We start from the raw sequence: 15,308 nt of genomic DNA, 5'->3' as shown, positions 1-15,308 counted from the left end.
CTTGTCAAATGAGTCTCCACCTGAGACTACAAGTGGCTGTGCTGACACATGTTGTGCTGGCAGGGACCATCATTGTCACTATCTGAAAACCAGTCCCTAGCAATGATGTGTAGTCAATGCTGGAGCGATTATCTGTATAAACAGGGAACGTTTGAAAAAGACTGAAGTAGACCAGCAGCACTGAGATGATGAAAAGGCTGAAAGCTAAAAGCGGCATGTTATAAAGAATGTTTAACACACAGGGCTATAATAAACTAAATAGCATACAATCAAGGTTTTGATCTACTAGCTGTAAAACAAATGAAAGTCTTATATTTGTAACGCCCTCTAGGTTTCCCAGATAGGCTGGGTTTAAGTTTTTTAGGCAGAGGCTGAATAGCAGCCTGGGAGTGAGGTAGAGAGGTTACCTCAGGACAGACTGGGAAGGTTCTGAAGGTCAGAGCTTCTGGAGCCCTCCCATCTCTCCAGAAACCTGAGGGTTTTCTGGAGGAGAGACGGAGGAGGGAAGGAGGCTCAGCTCTGCATACTTGAGGGACCCTGGATAATCCCCTGGCAGGAGGCTGGGCATAGTGACTAAAGCAACCCTTAAGATTCACAGAGCCTGGGAGCAGAGTTGGTGAGTGTCGGGTGGGAAGATGGAGTGAAGGCTGGAGTGTGGAGCCTGGGAGGGGCCCAGGGAAGGGGCCTACCTACAGGCAGGTGGTGGAAAAGGTAATCTGCACTGTACCACCATCTTTTAAAAGGGACATCCTGAGCAGCAGGGAAGGAGCCAGCCCAGCGGAAGGCCGCCACCAACCCAGCAAGCTGACAGGAAGGACAGTGTGAGTACCCTTACACCCCCTGGGCTGGATAAGGGGAGAGGGCAGTTGGGTGGAAAACCCAGCTAGCTTCTCATCAGGGACTGTTCTATATTGGCAGCTTCTGGGTCCCCTTGTCCAGGCAGTACCCTCAGTACAGCTGGGTGAAGAGGAGGATTCATCTTGGGTCTGAGGAAGTACACTAGAGTGCTTTTGAATGCTCTCAAGTAGAGGAGAGACTATTTACATCCACATTTTTGTACATACTGTAGTTGCTCTAAGTTGTCCTCAAGTTTGCGATTTTCCTTGGGCATCCCATATACCCCTCAACCCCATCAAAGTTCTTAAACCCCTTAATAAAATCACAAAACCAAGCTCAAGGACTGTTTACTGTGTCCAGTAGGGGGACCCAAAACTCAGCAACTCCTTAGGGGGTAGTGCTACATACTTATTTACTACAGGTACTTATATAGTGCCGTCAGTTTACATTGTGCTTTACAAATACGCTATATTACCAAACGTGCAGGTAGTGCCGTGGTTGGGATTCATACCGCCGCCAGGCGGAAGTGCTAGCCACTTAGATGGTTAGCTCTGAAAACGGTATGATAGCAATAATGTTAAATTATTTCTATCTTGGGGCAATAAAACATCACTGAAAGCCTATTGTGCATGTTTAGGCACCAGACATGAATTGGAGAGTGCCACATAATGTATACTGATGGTATAGCTGGTAGATGATTCATATAAAGTTTCAAAACCATATGTGTAGAACAATAAAAACTAAAACTCCATGTTTAACTGCTGCTGAGACAGAATAATCTAGAGTTCAGTCCTGTTGTCACTTATTGGTGGACAACCTGACAGATTTTGCAGGCCAGATAGGGCTTATGAGAATAAAAAATGAACAGCAGCATGTATTGGCCTTGTCTCCTAAATACAGAGCCAGCAGTAACATCCACTATACAATTAATGGAGATTATGCTATGTAATATGTATAATTAATGGCTTAAGAACAACAGTAATGATATATAAAATACACAATACTTCTATTACTCGTGTGTTTCTCATAGAAACTAGTGTTTGCAAACTGAAAACAAAAAATGTTTTTTAATTCGGGTTTATTAGGAAATGACCCCTTCATTTGCGTGCTTGAAGGGTTCATTTCATGAACATCATTCTATTAGGAATCTGCTGCTTCTCCAGCATGCAGACCCTGTGAATGAAATGGGTTGCCACTGGTTTCCTTGATGTATTCCTTGATGAAAATTTAGATGGCAAACTCAGCACAGGCTTTGCTGGGTTTTTTTTTTCCTCCGAAAATAATTGTACATTTGTTTTGTTTTCAATTTACAGCATGGTAATCTAGCTTCATGTGTGGTATATCTGTTAAATAGTACTATTTTTTTCATTTTATTCTTTTAAGTTTAATTTTGGAATCCGCATAGAATAATGGAAGGGCAAAGTTTTGAAACTTAATTTCCTGTTTAAAAAGTTTCTTTGCCATTTGTCTCAGCTTGGAAATTTGCCAACATTTGAACTGGTCTTACCTGTTTGTGCTGCGTTTCTCAGTTAGGAGTGAAACTCGTAAATGTCTTTGTAGGAGGAAAAAAATAAAGAGGCATGTATAAATCTGTGAAGGTGACTTCCACCAAACATTCACTATTGCTTGATCAGTCACTGTCATTTTTGAACACATGCACAAGGAAGATTCACCTGCAGTGAATGTCAGATTATTTGCTTTATAAATGTGCTCAATAGTGACTGACTTATTTTATATGGGTTTAAGTGAACCTGCTAATTTTCAAGTCTGTTTGAATAAATTCCTTACATACAGTATATCTGTTTTATAAAGTGATTATGACATTTGCCAAACATTTACCAGTAGGTGGCTGGAGAGTCCATAAAGTCTGAGGCCTGAGACATCAGAGGAGAGTTCCTGGGTCCAGTCCTGCTAGAGGAGACCCCTGGGGCAGGAGTGCTAGAAGATGCCACTAAGAAAACATCGAAGTCCCAGCTAAGCCTTGGCTGGGGGGGCTATTCATAAGCTTAAGTCCTGGAATCAAGTTGGGTTAGGAGAAACATACTAGAGAGAACCAGGAGGAAGTTGGGTAGTGTCCAGCTGTCCTATGGAGTTGTGAGCCTGCATCTCCCTCACTGAGAAGAGCCTGGTGGATATTGGAAGGAAGCAACAGGTGATCCTGTGGCTGTGTGAGTACATGACCCCAGTGCTGGAAAGCAAGTGACTGTGTGTAGCTTTTCGTTTCTGGGAGAAGTTATAGTCACCAACAGCATTAGAGAGTCAGTGGGACATTTTTGTACAATTCAACCAGATAGTAAAGAGTCTTCAAAGTGTTCCAATAAAAACCCTAAAAAGGTACCACTAGACTGCTTAAAGTGGAAGATTGAAAAAACATTCTGTGTGCCTGGCTGTGTGTGCTTTAACACTAGGAATAGGACTAGGTTCACCAGCGGTTCTTTAGGGGATGTGCAACATAAGTGTAAATTCTGCTATATAGAGGATTTCAGAAGGTGGATACCAAGCCAATATGTACACTGGTTGTGTTTAAAAATAGGTGATTTAATGAGTATGTAACTGGACTCAAGATTTTACAAAATGTATGTATGCCTGGAGTTCAACATTAAAGTGCAACTTCCAATGAATAAAAATATCCTAGCACACCTCATAGCAGTATATGAAACAAATAAAATCTCTGGTGCTACAAAAGTCCTTAATGCTGATGCAGTCCTCACCATCCCACATAAAAGGCACATCATGAAGGAACAGCTCTGTCCAATTCGCACTGCGTGTCTGTCTGTAATGAGACTTCTGGACATCCAAAAGGCTGACGCGTTTCAAGGCCTAACCTCTTCCTCAGAGCCCTGGGCATGTGTTTTTTTTTTTTGTATACAAGATTTGTTTCCAAGTTCATCTTTCCCCCCCCCCGGAATTGCAATGCATGTATGCACATTGTATCAAGGTTCAAAAATGGGATGTCTTGTTAAAAACAAGCATAGATGGGCAAAGGGTCTGGGAGGAGTAATTGTAGATGTACTGAGAAAAATGACCTCTAGTCTAAAGAATGCAAATTTTATTTCTTTATTTATTTTGTAGCCCAATGGAGACATGAGGAAACCATCCATCAATTCCAATCCCAATGAATCCTTTGGGGAAGAAGTAAATGCATTTTTATTTGATGAAAAAGAGCTATACTCCTATGATGACCTTACCAAAGTAAATCCTGTGACCACTAAAACAGGTAAAACATTCATGTTTTATTAGTGTGGTAATACAAACTTCCAAAATGTGTAGTCTAGGCAAAGTAAGGAAAAAAAAAAAAAAAAAAAAACATTCAGTACATCTCTGCTATACATGCACATTTCCCCAGGTTATAGCCCTTTAAAAGACCCAAAACATTTTGATCCTGCTAGTAATCCAGTGAGCGCCTATGTATCTGTAGTGAGCTAATAGCACTATCTCAGCTGCACTGAAATCCCAAGCTGTGTTGTCATTCCTGTCCAGGTCTACAGAACATCACCTTCTCCCCTCACCTCTATATCAAATGCAAAAGGTGGTCTGTAGTCCAGCCTGGTGATGGCTCGGGAAGGGCTGAGGACACGTCGAAATTGTCAGTCTGTTCTCCCAGCACAGCCCATGCTGAGATGAATTGATGGATTTGATGTCATGCCTTGCGTGATCAGTCTGCAATAGGAAAACAAGGGGACTGGCAAAAACGCCATGTATTCTACACAAAGGAAGAAATACAAAGAGAACAGGATACCTTTTTAACACAAGTACATGGTACAACAGGCACATTTCAGGAAAATGAAACGTTGGGGTAGCATATTCTTTAAGGGGTTATTAATACTGGAATACGCAATTCTGCATTTTTTTTTTTTTAATCCAATACAAAAAAGTAAGGAAAAACAAAAATGAAAGGTTAGAATGTTAATGCTTTTAAAAATAGAAATAAACAAAAATCAGCAGAAAAATAATATCTAAGAGGAGAAGTGAAGTCGCACAATTTCAAAGTCTGATGATATTCTGACTTGAGGTGTGACTTGCAAGACACAGATGTTTATGCAAGTTGCACCTAAAGTAGTGCATGCACTACTTTAGAAATTGGTACGGCTCCGACAAAGTCGGAATCGCACCGATATGACCACAGTGATTGTGGACAGTAAGGTACAACTTGCCATGCGATTTGCAAGTTGCATGGCTAATCGTATGCCAAGTTGCACCCGGTGTGACTAGGGTCTTAACTGGAATCCTATGCAAATCAAAGGTCATCTTTTTGATCTGCAGTTGAATGGAAAAGAATAAATAACAAAATTGGTGTCCTTTTTATGAAACTGAAATCAGCGACGATCCTAAGGATCGTCGCTGTTATCAGATCATTCGTGGTTTAGGAAACAGATGATCGGCGGAGAGCATGTTCTCCGCTGATCATCTCCGCACACAGAGAATCTATCACTGATGGCCAGTGTATGAAGGAGCGATGTCAGCCCTTCACTGGCAATCTGTGAATATTCTCCCTCCGGATTCTCCAGCCCAGAGGTGGAGAATCGGGGGAGCCGCAAGCGAAGCAGCTGTAATTTCACCACTGCTTCGTAAACTGTGTGTTTGACTGATTTTATTGTAATTTCACAAGATTACAGTAACCGCAGCCATTTTCTACAGTTCAAAGCATTTGTAGATCGCTTCTCTTATTAGGAGAAGCGATCTACACCGCTTCATGAACAAGCATTCAGAGGAGAACTGTCTCCTCTTGAATGCTAGAGAACCGAGCAGCGGTCATTTACCGCTGCATGATAAAAGGACACCATTGTTACTTTGTATCTCTTGATCTCACTTTTGAGCAGTGTTTTATAAAGAGTATGTTTTATTAATTGTATTCTCTTCAGACAAAACACAACTAGCTACATAAAAATGGTAATCTGCCTCATGCATACTGGGCATTTCTAATGCTGCTGTCAGCGGCGTCTTGGCAGAAAAAATACTTGACATGGGTCAATGCGTGTAAATGTGTGTTAATGCTAGGCGCATTTAGCCCTTGAGAATTAATTCACTTCAATGTTCAGAATAAATTATTATTCTGGACAATGAAATGAATTAACACCCAGGCTCTTGACACTCCTAAATATGTTCACAAGCATCAAGCTTTTTTTCTGCCAAAATGTTGCTGCCAGAAGGAAAGGCATTTAGGCGTGATGGCCAAAGTGTCCAGTGTGCATGAGGTCTAAAATGTAAATTTGAAATGGGACAATCTGTTAAGCCTCATACACAATGAGTATATTGGACGAATGATCGTCTGCGAGGTTTTTTTGTTTTTTTTTTGTTTGTTTTTTTGTGTGTTTTTTTTTTTTTTTTTTGGTTTTTTGTTTTTTTTTTTTTTGCATGCTAGCCTCATGTTGACTATGGAATAAGTTATTAAAGTTACAAAAAATTATTTAACACAGTATACAACTTTGGAAATTATGTATTGTATAGTAATGTAATCTTTTGTTTCCGAGCATTGGTCTTGGTCATCCGATTTTTGTCCCTGTTACCTGCATTCACCATAGAAATCAACAATCTATGTCCTGAACAGACAGGACACTGAACATCTCTAAACTGGGATGAAGGTGACTTCTTCTTGCTGATGGACTACTGTAACGTATGTTTTTAGTTTTTAGCGACTTATGTTTTCTTACAGTATTGAAATGTCTTCAAGCAAGATATGCAGCTGAACTGTTCTATACCAATGCTGGGTGTACAGTTATTGCAGTTAACCCTTTTCAGCCAGTAAACACATTATACACTAATGAAGTCATGAAGCAGTATCACAGTGCTCCTCAGCCTCAGGTAATTATAAACCAAATTAATTTTATTACAGTAACTCGTTTTAAAGGACTGATTCACTCAAAAGTCTTGTTTTAGTTACAGGTGAAGTAGAGCGGGCTGAGTCTTCCTATAGCTGGCTGGCAAAGCCTTTAACCCTAGTTCTGCACTTGTTCAAATTAATTTTTTAAACATTTCTGTATTATTCATGTTTTGTGTTGGGATATGACCTATCTACTTTCATGACTGCACTGCAATATGATATTCTATACAACTCTGAACTAGCGTGTAATATTATTTGGTGTTTGGAGGCTTCTGCCCTGTGATTTGCTTTATTCTCACAATTTGTAGAAAATTTCTACTTTTATTTACTGTACCCTCCCTATGCTATTACATTACACTACCCATCTCTGCTGTTACTGTGTAAAATGGGTCATCCACTGTAAAATTTCTTTTGCTCAGCCCCACCAGTTAAACATGAGAAAAAACTTGATTCCCCTATCCACCCCAAACAACTTGGATGGAGAAATCCCCCCACTGCGGCTATTGTATTCTGACACCTGACAACCGCAGCTGTCAAAATACCTGAACAGTGACTGCATCTGATTAGATGCAGCATCTGTTCGACTGCCAGCAGTATCAGGTTTCACCTGTTAGCACTCCAGGTAAACTAATCTGCTAAGCCTAAAAACCTAAGCTTTTGCATTGCATCAGCTTTACAAAGAAAATAATGAAAATCATGAATTTGGCAATTTATATATTCTAAACTAGTATGCTATAAGCTGCATTTTGGATGATTGTACTGGATAAATAAGATATTACCTATTTTAATTTGTGTATTTGCTTTTTTTGCTCCATTTGCTAGAACTATAAGCCACACATATTCTCCGTTGCCGAACAAGCCTACAGAAATGTACAGTGCCAGCTTCATCCAGTAAACCAATCTATAGTTGTCAGTGGGGAAAGCGGGGCTGGAAAGGTAAGAGCCAAACATTTGCTGTAGTGACTTAAATAAAATAAAGTAGATACATTTATTAATATATAGCTCATGTTTATCTGTAGCAAGAAAAATGCCTGTTAAAAGTACAGTGAGAAAAAAACGTGTCATTTGAAAATTTTGCAGGTTGAATTCTCTCTCTCTGCAAATGATCATTTCCTGGCTGTCACCCTTGGTGCTTTTGAATCACTGATCTAGTAACAAGAATGCAGATGAGGACTTCTGACTTGTCTTTTACTTTTCTGACCCACATTGATGTTATTGGAGATTAACTTAAAAAGTATTAAAGCTAGAATTACAGCCAGCAAGCATTATCACAAGGTCTTAAATGGCATACATTGTGTTTTTCTTATGACAGGAAAAAGATCTGTCAAACTAAATATCTTCCTGATGAAGGCTGTCAATGCCCGCATGCTATGTCCAGAACAGTGTAACATCTGTGCAGCATTATTGTTAGCATGGTGGCTCCCTTGAAGTTGAATGTAGCTTGTAGGTCAAATAATGGCAGATTTTAAAAGGTAAGTATTTAGCTTATTTGGAGGACCACAACTCTTTCACTCCTAATGTAATGAACTGCCAATGCCAAGAACTTTTATCCATCCCATAGAGGACTGAGGATTTTGCTAGCTGCCTGCTGAGTAGCGTACTGGGTCTAGCATGGTGCTGACTCAAGCACAAAAGTTTGAAGATCCAATAAATGGGCACAAGGTTAGAAGGTGGCACAAGGTAAATGTAATGCATATAGGATGTATTTACACCTATATCAGCCCCCATCGTAAAAACTTGTAATCCTTCTTTAATAACAACTATTTTTATTTTTTACCTGTATATGACTACCTTAAAGTTGAAACTGTTTAAGTGATACATTTGCAGTTAAATTTAATTGGCTATCTATCAAAAAATCTTTGCATCATTTTCATTAACTGATAACCTAGTACTCGGATTCATAATAAAATGCCTCTTATACTGTATTTGACAAGGTAGGGACAGTGTGATTTTATGCAGATAACCTTTATTTGATGCCAAATTTCATGCTATTTTGAGCACCTGTATACCATAAATTCATAAACGGAGATATCAAGAAATTATGGTTGGCCCTTGTAATCATGTCATCTACTTTACACGTTAAAGGTTTAACTTTTTTGTCTCCTTGGTCAGATCACTGAAAGAGTTTTCAATTGGTTGCTGTGGCATAGTGTATTGTCATAGTAAATTAGGAGACAGGTGAGATTACCGTTTTTCAGGCATTTTTTTTTAGCTCTCTTCTCTATAATATTTTTAATCTTAAAACGGAGCTCCACCCAGTAGGTCTAGTAGGACTTTCCTGACATTATCTTAGTCGCATCCTACAGCAAAAGCCATGGTCCGCAGAGAGCTTCCAAAGCATCAGAGGGATCTCATTATTAAAAGGTATCAGTCAGGAGAAGGGTACAAAAGAGTTTCCAAGGCATTAGATATACCATAGAACACAGTGAAGACAGTCATTATCAAGTGGAGAAAATATGGTGCAACAGTGACGTTACCAAGAACTGGTCTGGGAGGCTGCCTAGAGGCCTACATCAACATTAAAGGAGCTGCAGGAATATCTGGCAAGTACTGGCTATGTGGTACATGTGACAACAGTCTCCTGTATTCTTTATATGTCTGGCTATGGGGTAGAGTGGCAAGACGGAAGCCTTTTTTTATGAAGAAAAACATCCAAGCCCGGCTAAATTTTAAAAAACACATCTGAAGTCTCCCAAAAACATGTGGGAAAATGTGTTGTGGTCTGATGAAACCAAGGTTGAACTTTTTGGCCATAATTCAAAAAGATATGTTTGGCGCAAAAACAACACTGCACATCACCAAAAGAACACCATACCCACAGTGAAGCATGGTGGAGGCAGCATCATGGTTTGGGGCGGTTTTTCTTTAGCTGGAACTGGGGCCTTAGTCAAGGTAGAGGGAATTATGAACAGTTCCAAATACTAGTCAATATTGGCACAAAACCTTCAGCTTTCTGCTAGAAAGCTGAACATGAAGAGGAACTTCACCTTTTTTATCATGACAACGATCCAAAGCATACATCCAAATCAACAAAGGAATGGCGTCACCAGAAGAAGATGAAAGTTTTGGAATCACCCAGCCAGAGCCCAGACCTGAATCCGATTTGAAAATCTGGGGTGATCTGAAGAGGGCTGTGCACAGGAGATGCCCTCGCAATCTGACAGATTTGGAGTGTTTTTGCAAGGAAGAGTGGGCAAATACTGCCAAGTCAAGAGCTTTCTTTTGGTGGCATTTAATCACCATTGGGGTTTTTTTTTTTTTTTTGCTAATGTTGGAAAACATGTTTTTGTTAGTCTCTGTTATACATTTTTGCCAATAAATGATTTTTCTTCATACATTTAGGTCAAATTTTTTTCTGCCCCATTTCTTTAGTAAAAATAACCCATATCAGTGTATATTATTTTGTCTGTGTGAAAGTTTATAGAGTGTACAAACTATGGCATATATATTTGCAAATTGATCAATCCTGAAGTAATGACTGCATATCTAATTTCTTGAGGCCCTAAAATGCCAGAGCAGTACAAATGCCCCCCAAATGAAAATATTTGAAATACCTTTGGAAAGTAGACCGTTCAATGTATTTAGTAAGAGGCATAAGTTTTTTTGAAGTTGTAATTTTTTGTCACAGTTTTTTGGAAAATGAAGATATTAAATAAATTCTTTTCCACAAAGTTGCCATTTTAACAAATTCATTCTTACACACATAATAGGCATACCTATAATTATACCCCAAAAACATTCTGCTATGCCTCCTGAGTATGGGGATACCACATTTTGTGGATCTTTTTTACAAAGTAGATGCATAGAGGGGCTCAAAAGCCAAGGAGCACCTTTTGGGCTTTCAAGGAGCATAAATTACGCTTCTAATTTCCTGGCTACTTATGACATTTTTGGAGGCCCTGGATTATCAGGACAGGGGAAACAAAATGAGCCCATTTTGGAAAGCGAACATGCACAGCGATATCAGAGCAGCCAGTCATCACCACAGCAGTGCAATGTAACCATAGTGACACTGCACTTGCTTTGGTGACAGTATATAGTGTGTGTGTGTGTGTGTGTGTGATTATATATTCATATATATATATATATATATATATATATATATATATATATATATATATACACTGTACAGTGCATCCAGAAAGTATTCACAGCCCTTAACTTTTTGCTACATTTCTTTTTATTTTGCAGCCTTATTCGAAATTGGATTCAATTAATTTTTTCCCTCCAACATTCTGCGAACAATACCCCAAAATGACAATGTGAAAAAAGTTTGTTTTGAAATCTTTGCAATTTTATTAAAAATAAAAAAAACACATACAAAAGTATTCACAGCTTTTGCCAGGACACTCAAAATTAAGCTTTGGTGCATCCTGTTCCCACTGATCATGCTTGAGATGTTTCCACTCCTCTTTGATTGGAGTCCACCTGTGGGAAATTCAGTTGATTGGACATGATTCGGAAAGGCATAAACCTGTCTATATAAGGTCCCACAGTTAATGTGCATGTCAGAGCACAAACCAAGCCATGATGTCCAAGGGATTGTCCGTAGATGTCTGAGACAGGATTGTATCAAGGCACAGATCTGGGAAAGGGTACAGAAAAATCTCTGCAGCATGGAGGGTCCCAATGAGCACAGTGGCCTCCATCATCCGAAGAAGTTTGGAACCACCAGGAATTATTATTATTATACAGTATTTATATAGCGCCAAAAGGTATGCTCAGCGCTGTACAGTAGCAAGGGGGACAGAACATGAGACAAGACAGGAACAATACAATACACGAGGGGTTCGAGGGCCCTGCTCTTTCGAGCTTACAATCTAGGAGGGAAGGGAAGGTGGCACAGGAGGAGATGGCTGTGGGGGATGGAGTGGCGGGAGGAGTGGAAGAGGTTCGTTGTTAGGTGAGGTCGGGTGTTAGGTGAGGTTGGGGTAGGCTTCCATGAAGAGGGTTTTCAGGGTGCGCCTGAAGTTGAGGAGGGTAGGCGACAGTCTGGATTGGGGTAGGGAGTTCCAGAGGATGGGGGAAGTCCTGGAGAAGTCCTGCAGTCGGGCGTGGGAGGAAGAGACCAGGGAGCTAGAGAGTAGGAGGTCCTGTGAGGAGCGGAGGGCACGGGTAGGGTAGTATTTTTGGGTATCAAATTTGAGAAGGGAATTGCAATAGTCCAGGCGTGAGATGATGAGGGAGTGTACGAGTTGTTTGGTGGTGTCTGGGGTGAGGAATGTGCGTATCTTGGAGATGTTGCGGAGGTGGAGCCTGCAAGATCTAGATAGCAGTTGGATGTGGGGTAGGAAGGAGAGGTGGGAGTCCAGGGTGACACCCAGGACTTTTGGCGTGTGGGGTGGGAGAGATGGTGGCGTTATTAGTAGTGATGGAGAGGATGGGGGGGGGGCACGGGGTGGGGGGGAAGACCAAGAGCTCGGTTTTGGATAGGTTAAGTTTGAGGAAATGGAGCGACATCCAGTCTGTGTCGTTTAGGAGGTGGGCGATGCGGGCAGAGAGTGAGGGGGTGAGGTGGGGGGTGGAGAGGTAAATTTGGGTGTCGTCGGCATAGAGGTGGTAATTGAAGCCGTGGGAGTGAATAAGTTTGCCAAGGGAGGAGGTATAGATGGAGAAGAGGAGGGGCCCGAGGACAGAGCCTTGGGGGACCCCAACAAAGAGGGGGAGGGAGGGGGAGGTGGCAGTGTTGTAGGTGACGCTGAAGGAGCATTGGGAAAGGTAGGAGGAGAACCAGGAGAGAGCAGCGTCCTTGATGCCAAGGGAGTGCAGTTTGGCAAGGAGGAGAGGGTGGTCAACAGTGTCGAAGGCCGCGGAGAGGTCAAGGAGCAGGAGGATAGAATAGTGGCCATTGGCTTTGGCGGTTAGCAGGTCGTTGGTGATTTTAAGTAGGGCGGTTTCGGTGGATTGCAGGGGACGGATGCCAGACTGTAGGGGGTCAAGGAGGTTGTTATCAGTGAGGTGGGCACTTAGGCGATTATAGGCCAGGCGCTCAAGGAGCTTAGAAGTGAAGGGCAACAAGGAGATGGGTCTAAGGTTGTTAAGGTTAGTGGGGTCAAGGGAGGGTTTTTGAGCATGGGGGTGATGTATGCGTGCTTTAGAGGGGAGGGGAAGGTGCCAGTGGAGAGGGAGAGATTTAAGATGTGGGTGAGGGAGCGAATGATGGAGGGGGGGGGGGTGACTGGAGGAGCTGTGAGGGGATAGGGTCCAGGGGGCAGGTGGTGAGGCGGGCTTCAGTGAAGACCTTAGAGACCTCCTCGGGGGTAGTTGAGCTGAAGGAGCGGAGTGTTGGGGAGGTGATGATGTGCGGGGCATTAGGTATAGTGGGGGGTAGTGCGGCTATGAGGTCAGGGGAGGGAACGGTTGAGGGGTTGAAGGAGGGCGGAAGGCTGGGTGGAGAGGTGGATTGTGAGTTGACAATGTCCTTATGGATTGCGTCAATCTTGTTTTGGAAGTGATTGGCAATCTCGTGGGCAGTGAGTGAGGTGCTGGGTGGGGGGTGGGGAGGAAGAGCAGGGATCTGCCTCGAATCTTCCTAGAGCGGGCTGCCCGACCAAAATGATCAATCGAGGGAGAAAGACCATAGCCAAAGAGGTAACCAAGCACCCGATGGTCACTCTGAAAGAGCTCCAGCGTTTCTCTGTGGAGAGAGGAGAACCTTCCAGAAGAACAATTTATCTCTGCAGCACTCCACCAATCAGGCCTGTATGGTAGAATGGCCAGATGGAAGCCACCCCTCAGCAAATGGCAGCCCGCCTGGAGTTTGCCAAAAGGCACCTAAGGGACTCTCAGACCATGAGTAACAAAACTCTCTAGTCTGATGAAACAAAGATTGAACTCTTTGGCCTGAATGCCAAGCGTCATGTCTGAAGGAAGCCAGGCACCGCTTACCACCTGGCCAGTACCATCCCTACAGTGAAGCATGGTGGTGGCAGCATCATGCTGTGGGGATGTTTTCAGCAGCAGGAACTGGGAGACTAGTTCGGATCAAAGGAACGATGAATGCAGCAATATACAGAGACATCCTTAATGAAAACCTGTTCCAGAGCGCTCTGGATCTTAGACTGGGGCAACGGTTCATCTTTCAACAGGACAACGACCCTAAGCACAAAGCCCACATAACAAAGGAGTGGCTACAGGGCCAACTCTATGAATGTCCTCGAGTGGCCCAGACTTGAACCTGATTGAACATCTCTGGAGAGATCTAAAAATGGCTGTGCACCAACGCTCCCCATCCAACCTGATGGAGCTTGAGAGGTTCTGCAAAGAAGAATGGGAGACCTTGCACAAAAATAGGTGTGCCAAGCTTGTAGCATCATACTCAAAATGACTTGAGGCTGTGATTGGTGCTAAAGGTGCTTTACCAAAGTATTGAGCAAAGGCTGTCAATACTTATGTATGTGTGTGTGTGTGTGTGTGTGTGTGTGTGTGTGTGTTGTTGTGTTTTTTTTAAAGAGAGCAGGGCCATTACAAGAAAAAAAATATTAATAAATGAGCATATTTTCTTTCTGATTCTTCCTGTTATTTTTATTTGGACTAAATAGATACTTCTCTCTTTTCAGACATGGACCTCACGTTGCCTAATGAAGTTTTATGCTACAGTTGCTGCTAGTAATTCACATTGGTCTAGTCAGACAGTTGAGAGAATTGAAAGCAGAGTTCTTGATTCTAATCCCCTTATGGAAGCATTTGGTAAATGTTCATGTCTTGATATTTTTATTACCCAATTTCTTATGCTTGACATGTTAATAAATAAGTTCATCTATCTTCATTGAAATGCTTCCATCCTTCTTTCCTTATGTAACCACCAATTGCTCCAAAACATAAATGTGCAAATACTCCGCTACCAGGTGTCTGTTCACCTCCAGCAATATGACCTCACATAATACTATGTTTGGTCTGACTGCGCTTTTGGTCCCAGTAAGCCTTTGGGGCTTTGGATGACGTCACAACGCTCCACGGAGCCAGCGATGGTAACGTTGTTCATTGACTGATATCACGGTAATTTATTGCTTTTTACCCACTGTATGTGGTCAACCATTGCTGACTTTCCACGGCACTGGTCCACGGATCTAGGGTATATTTATAATAACAGAGGTTGATTGTACTTGGTGCAAATGTGCATCCTTCACATGCGAGTACGCAGTTTATTTACTTTGAGATATTTAACCACTTCCAGACCGGACACTTTTACCCCCTTCCTGACCAGGGCAATTTTCAGCTTTTAGCGCTATCACACTTTGAATGACAATTGCGCGGTCATGCAACACTGTACCCAAATGAATTTTTTACCATTTTTTTTAGATAGATAAAGCTTTATTTTGGTGGTATTTATTCACCACTAAGATTTGTATTTTTTTTGCTATGTAAATGAAATGTCCAAAAATTTTTTAAAAAAGTGTTTTTTTTTTATAAAATTTTGCAAATAAATAATATTTCATCATAAATCTTAGCCAAAATTTATTCCGTTATCTTTTTAGTAAAAAAAAAAAAAATCCAAATTAGTTTATAAGCAAAAATTATAATTTTTAAACATTTTTTTTTTACATTTTTATTTTATTTTTTTATATTATTTTTTATTTTTATTTTTTTTTTTACATACTGTCACCCTAGCAGTACAGTGTCACCATGGTGACACTGTACTACTTGTGAG

At 41.4% G+C, this 15,308-nt stretch overlaps 1 protein-coding gene across 3 annotated transcripts in view; it reads left to right on the top strand.

Annotated features, from left to right (window-relative positions):
- The window catches only part of MYO19 (myosin XIX), an 87,482-nt gene that overhangs the window by 30,065 nt on the left and 42,109 nt on the right, over positions 1-15,308 (top strand). For all 3 annotated transcript variants that reach the window (XM_089659198.1, XM_089659199.1, XM_089659200.1), the window contains exons 2-5: positions 3,910-4,054; positions 6,491-6,639; positions 7,481-7,594; positions 14,218-14,347. In XM_089659198.1, coding sequence (XP_089515324.1) covers positions 3,910-4,054; positions 6,491-6,639; positions 7,481-7,594; positions 14,218-14,347 — 538 coding nt within the window. The remainder of the gene's footprint in view (positions 1-3,909; positions 4,055-6,490; positions 6,640-7,480; positions 7,595-14,217; positions 14,348-15,308) is intronic.

Source organism: Staurois parvus, unplaced genomic scaffold, assembly GCF_062004578.1.
Source record: "Staurois parvus isolate SC_StPar_1 unplaced genomic scaffold, SC_StPar_1.0 ptg001134l, whole genome shotgun sequence".
In the NCBI taxonomy this organism is placed as follows: Eukaryota; Metazoa; Chordata; class Amphibia; order Anura; family Ranidae; genus Staurois; species Staurois parvus.
This window is presented reverse-complemented; position numbering and strand designations above follow the sequence as displayed.